The sequence below is a fragment of the Carettochelys insculpta genome, chromosome 4 (genome assembly GCF_033958435.1).
Source record: "Carettochelys insculpta isolate YL-2023 chromosome 4, ASM3395843v1, whole genome shotgun sequence".
NCBI classification, from domain to species: domain Eukaryota; kingdom Metazoa; phylum Chordata; order Testudines; family Carettochelyidae; genus Carettochelys; species Carettochelys insculpta.
In genome coordinates, this window is record NC_134140.1 from 101,899,124 (window position 1) to 101,911,193 (window position 12,070).

General features: G+C 42.5%; 1 protein-coding gene across 1 annotated transcript in view; it reads left to right on the forward strand.

The window, feature by feature from the left end:
- Window positions 1-12,070, forward strand: part of PRDM5 (PR/SET domain 5) — a 139,515-nt gene that overhangs the window by 59,262 nt on the left and 68,183 nt on the right. The window contains exons 9-10 of the mRNA XM_074993382.1: window positions 178-262; window positions 1,518-1,675. Coding sequence (XP_074849483.1) covers window positions 178-262; window positions 1,518-1,675 — 243 coding nt within the window. The remainder of the gene's footprint in view (window positions 1-177; window positions 263-1,517; window positions 1,676-12,070) is intronic.

The following is a 12,070-nucleotide window of genomic DNA, read 5'->3' on the forward strand; positions in this document are numbered from 1 at the left end:
TTGAGACACACTGTTCAGCCTGGGATAATTAAGGAAGAAATCACAATATATCCACAAGTATTAACATAGCTACTAGCTACGAAATAATTACAGTCTGTTAGAGATGTTCTGTATATCTGAGATGTGTGATCTTGTTTGAGACACGTATTTAATTATCATTAAACACTCATTTTACAGGTTCATGAGATCTTTGAGTGTCAGGAATGTGACAAGAAATTTATTTCAGCTAACCAGCTAAAACGTCATATGATAACTCACTCAGGTAAAAAAAAAACAAACAAAATAACCCTTTACTTTTCCATGTATACTAGAATTGGTTCCTAAGGTGTATTACCTTATGCTATTATTTTATAGATGTTTTGATGGATTCTACAGTGTTCTGGGGCTGGTGCAAGTAAATATGGTGCCAGCTAACACTCTTCAGCACCACTGGAAGGTCCACATTTAATGGTGCAACCTTTTGCCCTTGGCAACTTCTTCAGGCTTCTCCTTCAGGCTAGCTGGGAATGAGAGATTTCAATGTTATGGGGATTGGAAATGAAATAGCATTGTCCCTTGGTTTGTGTAGGGGACTAAGTGACAACTGGTTGAATGGAGGGGTGCAGAACTGGGATAAGTACGCAGAGCTGTGATAGAAGGAGGGATGTTCAGATTTTCTAATGGGCTTGCATTAGGAATACAGGGCTCCCAATTAGAATAAATCATTTCATACGACATCGTGCAGTAAACCCCACATTTACGTATCAGCATGCCTAGCCTCTCATGGAGCAAGTCACCATGATTGGCAGCATCTTGTGTCTGCAGGTTTGGCACTGCTAGCATTTCTGATCATTGGAACCTGGCATTTCTAGGTCATTCACCCAGTAATTAGAATGATTAGCCAACACAAGGCAGGCATGTATTTGGTTCTGTCAAATACATTAAAGTATAAAAATGCAGGATTTTGTAATAGCATGGCCTTATAATGTATCTGCTTTCTTGGTTTCAGAGTACTGCAATCACATGTATTAAAAAATAAGCTTTATCCCAAGTCTTTCAGCTTACATTTGATGCTTTTGGTGAGACTATAGGGCTTGGGTTCGAGTCACCACTTGAAGCATAAAGACTTTTTGCATAGCAGCTAACAGTTTTGGAAACTAATATATATATCCATCTATATAGTTAATTAACTTTTAAAACATTTAAACTGTCATGCCCTCTTTTACGTTTGTAATCTGGAAACAGGCTTTTCTTCTTTGAAGTCATTCTCTTTTGATTTAAGCTAATTAATCAGAATTTAGTGTTAGCAATGATTTTTGCAAAGAATGTGCCAATTTCTTGAGATACACCATAGCTCATCTTTTATGAAGTGACTTAACTGTCTAACATAAAGGGCATTAGATGGCTTTCTAATTGGTTTAATCTTAATTGGGTTGACTTAATTGCAAAAATCTCTCCGAGGAGATGACTGTCTCTGCCTTTCATCTTCTCCCCCTGTATAAACAGGAGATTAAATGTCCCCCACTCATTTTCTGCAGAAAAACGCCCCTACACCTGCGAGGTTTGCAATAAGTCCTTCAAACGACTTGATCAAGTGACTGCACACAAAATAATACACAGTGAAGATAAACCTTATAAATGCAAGCTTTGTGGAAAGGGATTTGCCCACAGAAATGTTTACAAGAATCACAAGAAGGTAAAGCACTCTGCTGTTGTTGTTTACAGGTCTGCCAGCCTCAGATATGCAGCTATTTTGCTTTTAAATGGTTGATTATTAAGCTCTGGCATGCTTATAAACATGAGATTAAAGTATTGAAAAATGTATTTTCTAGTGTTCTTTGTTATAACCAAGATCTGAAGATAATGAGGCAGTAAAATGCAGACAAAAACACAGAAATGATTATTTTGCCTTACGCACTGAATAAATCCCTATTTTGATTTTTTTCTGGTTTGTTTTTCTATGTTATCAAGTAAAATTTTTATCTGATCTAAAAGGTCTTCAGTTTTTGGCTTATAAAATAATGATATTTGAACAAATTGAGCAATAACTCTGTTGCAATCATCCCCAGTCATTGGATTTACTAGGAGATAGTTTCAAACAATATGATGTTTGCATCTGGTAGTGTTAAATTTTATTACGCTATTGAAATATCATAAGAAACACTACCCTGTGAATGTACACACAAAGGGATGTTCTACTTCAGTTGACTTAAACTGAAATCTTCCTGTCCTAATTTCTGTAATGCTTGTCATTACTTTTAACACTATGTTGCATATTGAATGGCAAGGCTGCACCAATGGCTGCTCTCTCAGAAATACAGGACCACAAATAAATAAATAATCTGGCTGTTTTCCTGCCCAGTCTTTGGAATCTCTTGCTGTCCCCCTTGCACTTTGATGAAACTGATATACCCCTACTTACAAGGTTTTCAGAGTGTGGCTCATGTTATATGCCATCTGGGAATTTGGCACATGATCTTTGCACCATCTCTTGTACTTTCTGCCATAAATCATACAGAATTAATGATAATGCCTCTTTCAGGATCAGTCAGTGATGCCTTCCCCCCAAGAAATAGAGCACATACACAAACATGCTGAAAGACACGGCTAGCTGCCGCATAGATACTGTAATCATAATCCCACGTGTAAATTCTTTTTTTAAAAAAAAGACCTTACCAAGCAGTTATTAATCTGAAAATGGATATGAAAATTCCTGAAATACATAATCTGGGCAGTCACTTCACTTCTCTATCTAAAAGCAAAATCTACACATTATATTGGACATCATAGGAAGGTTATCATAATACAGAGTTTTGCCTCAACAAAGCAATAAAAATGTGTACATTTAATTCTATTTTCAACCCCCTTTAGTCCAAGCAACATATTTTTTATAAACATAGTAAATCCTTTTGTGCATTGAATAAACAGCATGGCACAAACTGTGTGATAGTAAGGATGCTAGTCTATTTGTACGGCCAAGATTTTGAGAGAACTACACTCTTTACCAGAAGCAGACGGCTCACTAGTGGCTTCTTGACCATGTAGTTATCCCAATAAGATGGTGATTTAAAACTTCATATCATCCCACTCTTACATTTTCATTTATGCTTTTCTATTATGTTTGTGGTTTTGTTTATTTAAATCCACATCCTCCTGATTTTGTGTTTGAGTGTAATCCTGTGGGGTATTCTATCAGGTTTCCTTTCTTTGGGGGAAATAAATGTTTGCATCTGAATTGGCTGATGACAGTGCTTTTTCAGTTTCAGAATACCTTTACTATTACCAAATCAGCTTGGTTGTAAGCATGCAGTAGGAATGCTGTGCACTATGGTTAAAAACCAGGTAAAAAAACCAGTAATGAAGGATGTAGTTTCAGATTTGAACATCTTTTTGGCTTTTACACTGAAGCTAACATTCAGACTTTTTTTTTAAGGAAGAAACAGGATGGAAGCGTTTGCCATCTTTGAGTTATATTTGTATCGTTTGGACAAAGGGTTTTTATTTGATTACTTTATAGCGGATACTTAATCTGTCCTTGTGTGAGAGTGTCAGAATAAAGTAGAATGTGATTCACAACATATCTGTACTTTTAAACATGGCTCAGGATTTTGGAAGTACTGCCCACTGTACTTAAGGACAGTTGTGCTGCGCAACCGGTGGTTTCTCCCCGCTTGGTGGCCGAAATAGTGCGGGCGAGCCGGGCGCTAGGACCCACGGTTCCCATGGGGAGCCCAACCACCCACCCGAACAGGGGAAGAGTGCAGTCGTTGATAGGGGACAATGTAAGTGCACCTAAGGTCCCCGCTATTCCCCTACCAGGTAGTGACTGGGACAGGAAGCGAGGCTCAGGCACAGACCAACAAGGTATAACTAACAACTAATTTATTAACAAAAAAGGCAACAAGCAAAAATGCAACAACAACAGTAAAACATACACATAAGCCTACTCATATTAATTACTATCTTAACTATGCTTAACTTACTATTATAGTTATTATAGTAAACTCCATAAGGAACACCTGTTTGTTTATCTTTATTTAATCGCAAAGCAAAAGAGTTTCATTAGTGAATTGAAGAAAGGGAAGATAAAGGGAGTCTGGGCCGGGGCGCTACTCCCAGCCCAAGTGGCTGACGGTAGAGGCTGCAGGGGATCCTACCCGTAGCCAACCCCCTTAAACCTCAGCCTTTTCCCGGGGATCTCGTGACCCGCACCAGGATAAAATATGGGAGGGGAGGAAGAAGTGAACAAGGTGGTTTGGTTTATGCCTTACAGCTATGAGTTAAGATTCTTACTCTATTAATTCTGTTTAACTAGTGACTTTAGTAACCCTATATAATTACTGTCTCTAAACTATAAGTAATATTTTTAATCAAGTGTGCCCTAATATGGGCCGAATGGGCTTTTAGGCCCGGCTGCAAGGGGTCGGACCCCCGGGCTCTGCCCTCCCCCTGCCAGAAGAGCGGCACAGCGGTGGTTGCGATCCCCAACCCCCCTGTCAGGGGTCCTGGTGCCCACAGCTATAAGTGTTTCTTGAATGTATATAGAATGTCAAAAGCAGGGAAAAAGGCCAGGGCTTTGCCACGGGCCTGTTAGATACAGTTACGTGTCTTGTCCAGTGTGATGTCCAGTCCGGTGTGTTTGTCCAGTCCAGGTGGGTTGTCTTGTTCGGTGAAGTGAGCCAATTAGAGAGCAACGCAGGCGGTGCAATGACGGGAGGAGCAACGGTGATGATGCAGTGTTGGTGGGCTCCTGGTTTCCCTGTCGGGTACACAGTACCCGCAGCCAAAGCTGTGGGCCAGTTTGCCACCCGTCAGGTACGCCAAGGACCCCACTTGTTGCTCCTCAATGCAAGCGCTCTGCTCAGGAGTGGTGAGGTGCGCTGAGGCGCTGGCGCCGCTTCTGGCTTGCTGGTCCCCTTAGGCCTCCGTCTGCTGCGATCTGTGCCGCAGCAGGTGCTGCAAACGCTGAGGTGATTTTCAGCTCTTTCGCTCCTGAGGGTCCAGCGGATGCGGCTTGTGCCGCCACGCTCCCCTGTACTGAGTAGCAGGGTTCTCACCTGTGTCCCCAAGGGCCACCGACTGGCCTGACAGCCCTGAATTTATAGACCAAGCTCATGATTATTCATTACCTGATTACCATATTGAAAATTCCAGACAGGTGTTTTCAAACAGGTCCTCTGCCCGGCCAAAGGTGCTAGAAAAGCTTACCTTCGGCCAATCAGAGGACTTCATTTCAAACCTGCAACCATGAATAATTCATGAGTTCAGGTTACCGGGGAAACCAACTGACTCAGAGTGACCCTTGCAGGGGGCTGCTAAATGGCAGCCTGTGTAACTTTAGATTTTTCCATGTACCTGCATTGATTTTTACACTGCCAGAGGCTTGTTTCCCCTGACACACGGGGGCGATAATGCCCTAGGGATAAAAATCCCTGACAAGTTGAAGACTTGGCTTTCAAACAAGCCAAAGGTAATTAGTTGTCCAACTGTCATGGAACTTTGGTAGGAGGTAGAAGTTAACTCACTTGGGATATGTCTACACTGGAAAAAATAAATACACCATGGTAATGAACCTTAGAGCTTGGTCAGCTGCCTCAGGCTTCTGCAATGGGGCTAAAAATAACATTTTTTTTTGCGACCGGGTGCTGGCAAACAGGGTGTGTGCTAACAGGAGGGAGTTTGGAGAGGGGAGTTGAGAGGGGGAGCTTGGAGGGAGCCAGTGACTTCTGTTGCCCTTAAACTAAATCCTTTATAACAACCTCTATCTGAAACATTTAATTAACCCTCATATATAACTAGAGTAGGAAATGGAGGCAGAAGCCCAGCAGCAGAGTGGGGGCTATCCTGTTTATTGTGTCGAGTGCAGTATGTATGACTACCTACCCTGTGGGCGGGTGGCGTATGTGTGCGCTCGATGCAAGGAGCTCCTGGCCCTCAGAGACCGAGTGCGTGCTTTGGAGGCCAGGGTGGCTGAACTGGAGGAGCTAAGGAAGGCAGAGGTGTTTGTGGATGAGACTTTCCGGGACATAGTAGGGCTGTCCCACCTCCAATCTGACAGTCCTGAGGCTGTTACGGAGGATGAAAGGCTCAGGGAAGGAGAGCAGTCAAGGGGAGCAGAGGGAAACCATCCCGTAGTTGGGACCCTCCTTCCAGAGGGTGATGTTGTATCCTCTCGTGCCGAGGATACTTCTCCGGGGGAGGGAGCGCCAGCTGTTAGGAAGAAGCAGGTTTTAGTAGTGGGGGATTCGATCATTAGAAATATAGATAGTTGGGTTTGTGATGACCGGGAGAACCGTATGGTGACTTGCCTGCCTGGTGCGAAGGTTGCGGATCTCTCGAGGCATCTAGACAGACTTATGGGCAGTGCTGGGGAGGAGCCGGTCGTCGTGGTACATGTTGGTACCAATGACATAGGGAAGGGTAGAAGAGATGTTCTGGAGGCCAAATTTAGGTTACTAGGAAAGAGACTGAAATCCAGAACATCTTTGGTGGCATTCTCTGAAATGCTTCCAGTTCCACGCGCAGGGCCAGATAGACAGGCAGAACTTCAGAGTCTCAATGCGTGGATGAGACGATGGTGTAGGGAAGAGGGGTTTAGATTTATTAGGAACTGGGGACACTTTTGGGGTAGGGGGAGCCTATACAGGAAGGATGGGCTCCACCTAAATCAAGGTGGATCCAGACTGCTGGCATTAAACATTAAAAAGGACATAGAGCAGTTTTTAAACTAAGAGGTGGGGGAAAGCCGATTGGTGCGGGGGAGCACCTGGATCGGACGGAGACTTCTCTTACACGAGGCTCCATAGACAGGGATTCCCTAGAAGTTAGTCAGATAGGGAACGTGGGAAATAATATATGGGCAAGATCAGATGTAAAACAATCATGCATAAAAAAATCCACCGTGTCTGTGAAAGGCGGACATATAAATAGTGGTAGTTTTCTAACATGCTTTTACACTAATGCTAGGAGTCTGTCTAATAAGATGGGTGAACTGGAGTACCTCATATCAAAGGAGGAAGTTGACATAATAGGCATCTCAGAAACATGGTGGAATGAGGACAATCAGTGGGACACTATCATACCGGGATATAAATTATATCGGAAAGACAGAACAGGTCGTGCGGGTGGCGGAGTGGTACTATATGTGAAGGATAATATAGAATCAAATGAAGTAAAAATCCTAAAGGAATCAAAATGTTCCATAGAATCATTATGGATAACAATTCATTTCTCTAATATGAATATGGCATTAGGAATATATTACCGACCACCTAACCAGGACAGTGATAGTGATGCTGAAATGTTAAGGGAGATTAGAGAGGCTATCAAAATAAAAAACACAGTAATAATAGGAGATTTCAATTATCCCCATATTGATTGGGTGCATGTCACCTCAGGACGGGATTCAGAGATTAAATTTCTTGATGCCTTAAATGACTGCTTCTTGGAGCAGCTAGTACAGGAACCCACAAGGGGAGAGTCGGTTCTCGATCTAGTCTTAACTGGAACGCAGGATCTGGTCCAAGAGGTAACTGTTACTGGACCGCTTGGAAATAGTGACCACAATATAATAACTTTTAATATTCCTGTGTTGGGAAGAACACCGCAGCGGTCAAACACTCTGGCATTTAATTTCAAAAAGGGGAATTACACTAAAATGAGGAAGCTAGTTAAACAGAAACTAAAAGGTAGAGTAATTAAACTAAAATCCCTGGAAGCTGCATGGAAACTGTTTAAAGACACCATACTAGAGGCCCAACTTAAATGTATACCCCAAATAAAAAAACACAGTAAGAGACCTAACAAAGAACCACCATGGCTAAACAGCCATGTTAAAAAGGCAGTGAGAGAGAAAAGGGCAGCTTTTAAAAAGTGGAAGTCAAATCCTAGTGAGGAAAATAGAAAGGAACATAAACACTCCCAAATTAACTGTCATAATGTAGTAAGAAAAGCCAAAAAAGAGTTTGAGGAACAGCTAGCCAAAAATTCAAAAAACAATAGTAAAATGTTTTTTAAATACATTAGAAGCAGGAAGCCTGCTAAAAGAGCAGTGGGGCCCTTGGATGATAAAGATATAAAAGGAGCGATCAAGGAAGACAGTGCCATTGCGGAGCGATTAAATGATTTCTTTGCTTCAGTCTTCACGGCTGAAGATGTTACAGAGGTTCCTAAATCTGAGCCAGCCTTTTTAGGCGACAAATCTGAGGAACTCACTCAGATTGAAGTGACATTAGAGGAGGTTTTGGAATTAATTGATAAGCTGAATAGTAACAAGTCTCCAGGACCAGATGGCATTCACCCAAGGGTTCTGAAAGAACTCAAATGTGAAATTGCGGAGTTATTAACAGTGGTTTGTAACCTATCCTTTAAATCCACTTTGGTACCAAATGACTGGAAGACGGCCAATATAACACCAATATTTAAAAAAGGCTCTAGAGGAGATCCTGGCAATTATAGACCGATAAGTTTAACATCAGTACCAGGTAAATTAGTAGAAACACTAGTAAAGAGTAAAATTGCAAGGCACATAGAAGAGCACGAATTGTTGGGCAAAAGTCAGCATGGTTTCTGCAGAGGGAAGTCGTGTCTGTCTAATCTATTAGAATTCTTTGAAGGGGTTAATAAACATGCGGACAAGGGGCACCCAGTGGACATAATATACCTAGATTTCCAGAAAGCCTTTGACACGGTCCCACACCAAAGGCTTTTATGTAAATTAGGTGGTCATGGGATAGGAGGAAAGGTCCTTTCATGGATCGGAAATTGGTTAAAAGACAGAAAACAAAGGGTTGGAATAAATGGTAAATTTTCACAATGGAGGGGGGTAACTAGTGGTGTTCCCCAGGGCTCAGTCCTGGGACCGATCCTGTTCAACTTGTTCATCAATGATCTAGAAAATGAGGTAAGCAGTGAGGTGGCAAAGTTTGCAGATGACACCAAGTTGTTCAGGACAGTCAAAAGCAAAAGGGATTGTGAAGAACTACAAGGAGATCTCAGCAAACTGAGTGATTGGGCAGCAAAATGGCAAATGAAATTTAATGTGGGTAAGTGTAAGGTAATGCATGTTGGAAAAAATAACCCAAATTACACGTACTACATGATGGGGTCAAATTTAGCTACGACAGATCAGGAAAGGGATCTTGGAGTTATAGTGGATAGTTCTCTGAAGACATCCACGCAGTGTGCAGCGGCAGTTAGTAAGGCAAATAGGATGTTAGGAATTATTAAAAAAGGGATCGATAATAAGACAAAAGATATCATACTTCCCCTATATAAAACTATGGTACGCCCACATCTCGAGTACTGCGTGCAGATGTGGTCTCCTCACCTCAAAAAAGATATATTGGCATTAGAAAAGGTTCAGAAAAGGGCGACTAAGATGATTAGGGGCTTGGAAAGGGTCCCATATGGGGAGAGGCTAGAGAGACTGGGACTTTTCAGTTTGGAAAAGAGGCGATTGAGGGGCGATATGATAGAGGTATATAAAATCATGAATGGTGTGGAGAAAGTGAATATAGAAAAATTATTTACCTTTTCCCATAATACAAGAACTAGGGGACACCAAATGAAATTGATGGGTAGTAGGTTCAAAACTAATAAAAGGAAATTTTTCTTCACACAGCGCACAGTCAACCTGTGGAACTCCTTGCCCGAGGAGGCTGTGAAGGCCAGGACTCTATTAGGGTTTAAAAAAGAGCTTGATAAATTTTTGCAGGTCAGGTCCATAAATGGCTATTAGCCAGGGATAAAGTATGGTGCCCTAGCCTTCATAACAAGGGCAGGAGATGGATGGCAGGAGATAAATCACTTGTCTTCTGTTCTCCTTCTCTGGGGCACCTGGCATTGGCCACCGTCGGCAGATGGGATGCTGGGCTTGATGGACCTTTGGTCTGACCCAGTATGGCCATTCTTATGTTCTTATGTTCTTATGTTCTTATTTTTAACATTGGGGTTTGGGCTGGATCCCAGACTCTGAAGCCCAACTATAGGGGAGGGTCTTAGATGCTATACTCCATTCTGAGTTTAAATGTCTACACTGGTATTTCTAGCTCTGTGGTGTGAGCCCTGTGAGTCAGAATCTTTTGCCCAAGGCTGTGAGGCTTGCTGCCATGTTTTTTGCTTCCTCTCCCCAGTGTGGATGTACACTTAGGCTCCTCTGAAAAGCCCAGCCCATAGAATTAAACAGGCATTTGACATGCACAATTCCTTTTTGTGGAAGAGGTGGTGAGCAGTGTTGAAACCATGTGCTTCAGAGAAATCCTGTTGCATTTCATAAACGAAGGTCAAACTTGAGGATGGTGGGTATATAGTACAAATTATTTTTGTGTGTAGGAGTATCCGGCTTTGGTTTTCCCATCCCTTTTTTTGTTCCTCTCTGACAACATGTTGCAGATGTTGTCAGGGAAGAAATGTGAAGCTGTGTGACGAGTAAATTAATAGTAACTCTCCTCAGACACTCGATGCAAAGGGATCAAGAGCTAATCAAGGGATATTCACTCAAGGAAAGACAGTCAGTTGCACTCGGTGGGTAACATGTGACCCATCAGGATAATCTGACTGCAGGCCGCTAGGCATTTTGCTGACAGTGATCATCAGTGAGCCCCACTTCCCACAAGTATCAGAGAGTAGCCGTGTTAGTCTGTATCTTCAAGAACAACAAGAAGTCCTGTGGCACCTTACAGACATTTTGGAGCATAAGCTTTTGTGGGCAAAGACCTGCTTCATCAGATGCATGAGTCTTTGCCCACAAAAGCTTATGCACCAAAATACCTGTTAGTCTATAAGGTGCCACAAGGCTTCTTGTTGTTCCCACCTCCCACAGTTTCCTGGGGCTGAAGTTCTCTGTTTGCATCCAAAGGGAGCTATGGGAATCAGCGCCTGCAGGTGCAGCAGCTTCAGTGTTGTTCTGGCTGCTGCCTCCCACAGCTCCAGTTGGCTGGGAACAGTGAACCATGGCCACTGGCAGTTGTGGGAGGCAATGCCTATGGACAGTCAAAGTCAGTAAAGTATCTTGCAGCCTACAGTCAGATTACCCTGATGGGTCTGCAGGTTACCCACCACCGGTTGCATGGATGGCCATGTCTTGAGGGTTCCACCAGGATAAGAAGCTTTATGCTGGGGTTGAGAATAGAATTCCGCAAGACCCATGCTAGCTGAAGCTTCCTAGGGAATGTTCCAGGGTAGTCCATTCCTCAAATGCCTTGGTCTCTCCACCCTCCAAAAAACACACCAAGTTCTTTTAGAATTCCAGTGGCTAGCTGCCACCCAACTGGTGCAATAAGTGGTTTAGTTGTCACTCTGTGCAGACTTTCCACCTTGAGGTGCCGTGTGCCAGTCCAGATTTTGAATGAATCAAGTCTATACAATATGCATTTCTGTGCCATTCAAAACTCTGGAGTTATGAGCAATGGTTTCCTAATAAGGAAAAGATTCAAATGAGGGAAATTATTTGCCAACATGTCTGCCTGTGTTGCACTTTTCTCTGTTTATTAAGTGAGCTGCAGTGATACAGTCAAATGCTTACACACAGTTTCTGTGCAGCCAGACCTCTTCTGTGCTGATACTGTACTGAACCCAAGTTTCTTGAAACTGTATCTATATTTTCAGCATATTTCAAGGTTTCACTTCACCACCACCACCAAGAGTTTTTTGATAACAGTTGAGTGGATTTGATACGTTTCCCATGTCACCTTTCAGCCTTGTACTCAAGCATGTGGCTTGAAAAACCAACATTTTTCACTCCAATGTAGTGGACTGCCACCAACTTTTTGTGCATCTCACTCTGTCTGAAGGTGCCTCACTTCCCCATTTTCAAAAGTGAGGATGATTAATGCTTTCCTACCTCATAAGAGCATTGTGAGGATGAATATGTTAACAGTTGTAAAGGGCTGTGAGGTGTATGGATGAAAAATGCTATATATTTAGCTTTTGTTTAGGCATGTGAATAGTCCCACTGAAGCTAATGAAGCTACTCGCATTGTTAGTGTTAGGAAGTTGCTTAAATGGTAAGTTGGTAAATGCCACCCAAGGAGTTGCGTAAGGATCATGGGCACCATTCTTTTGACTGCAGAAACTACAGGTCTTGATGCTT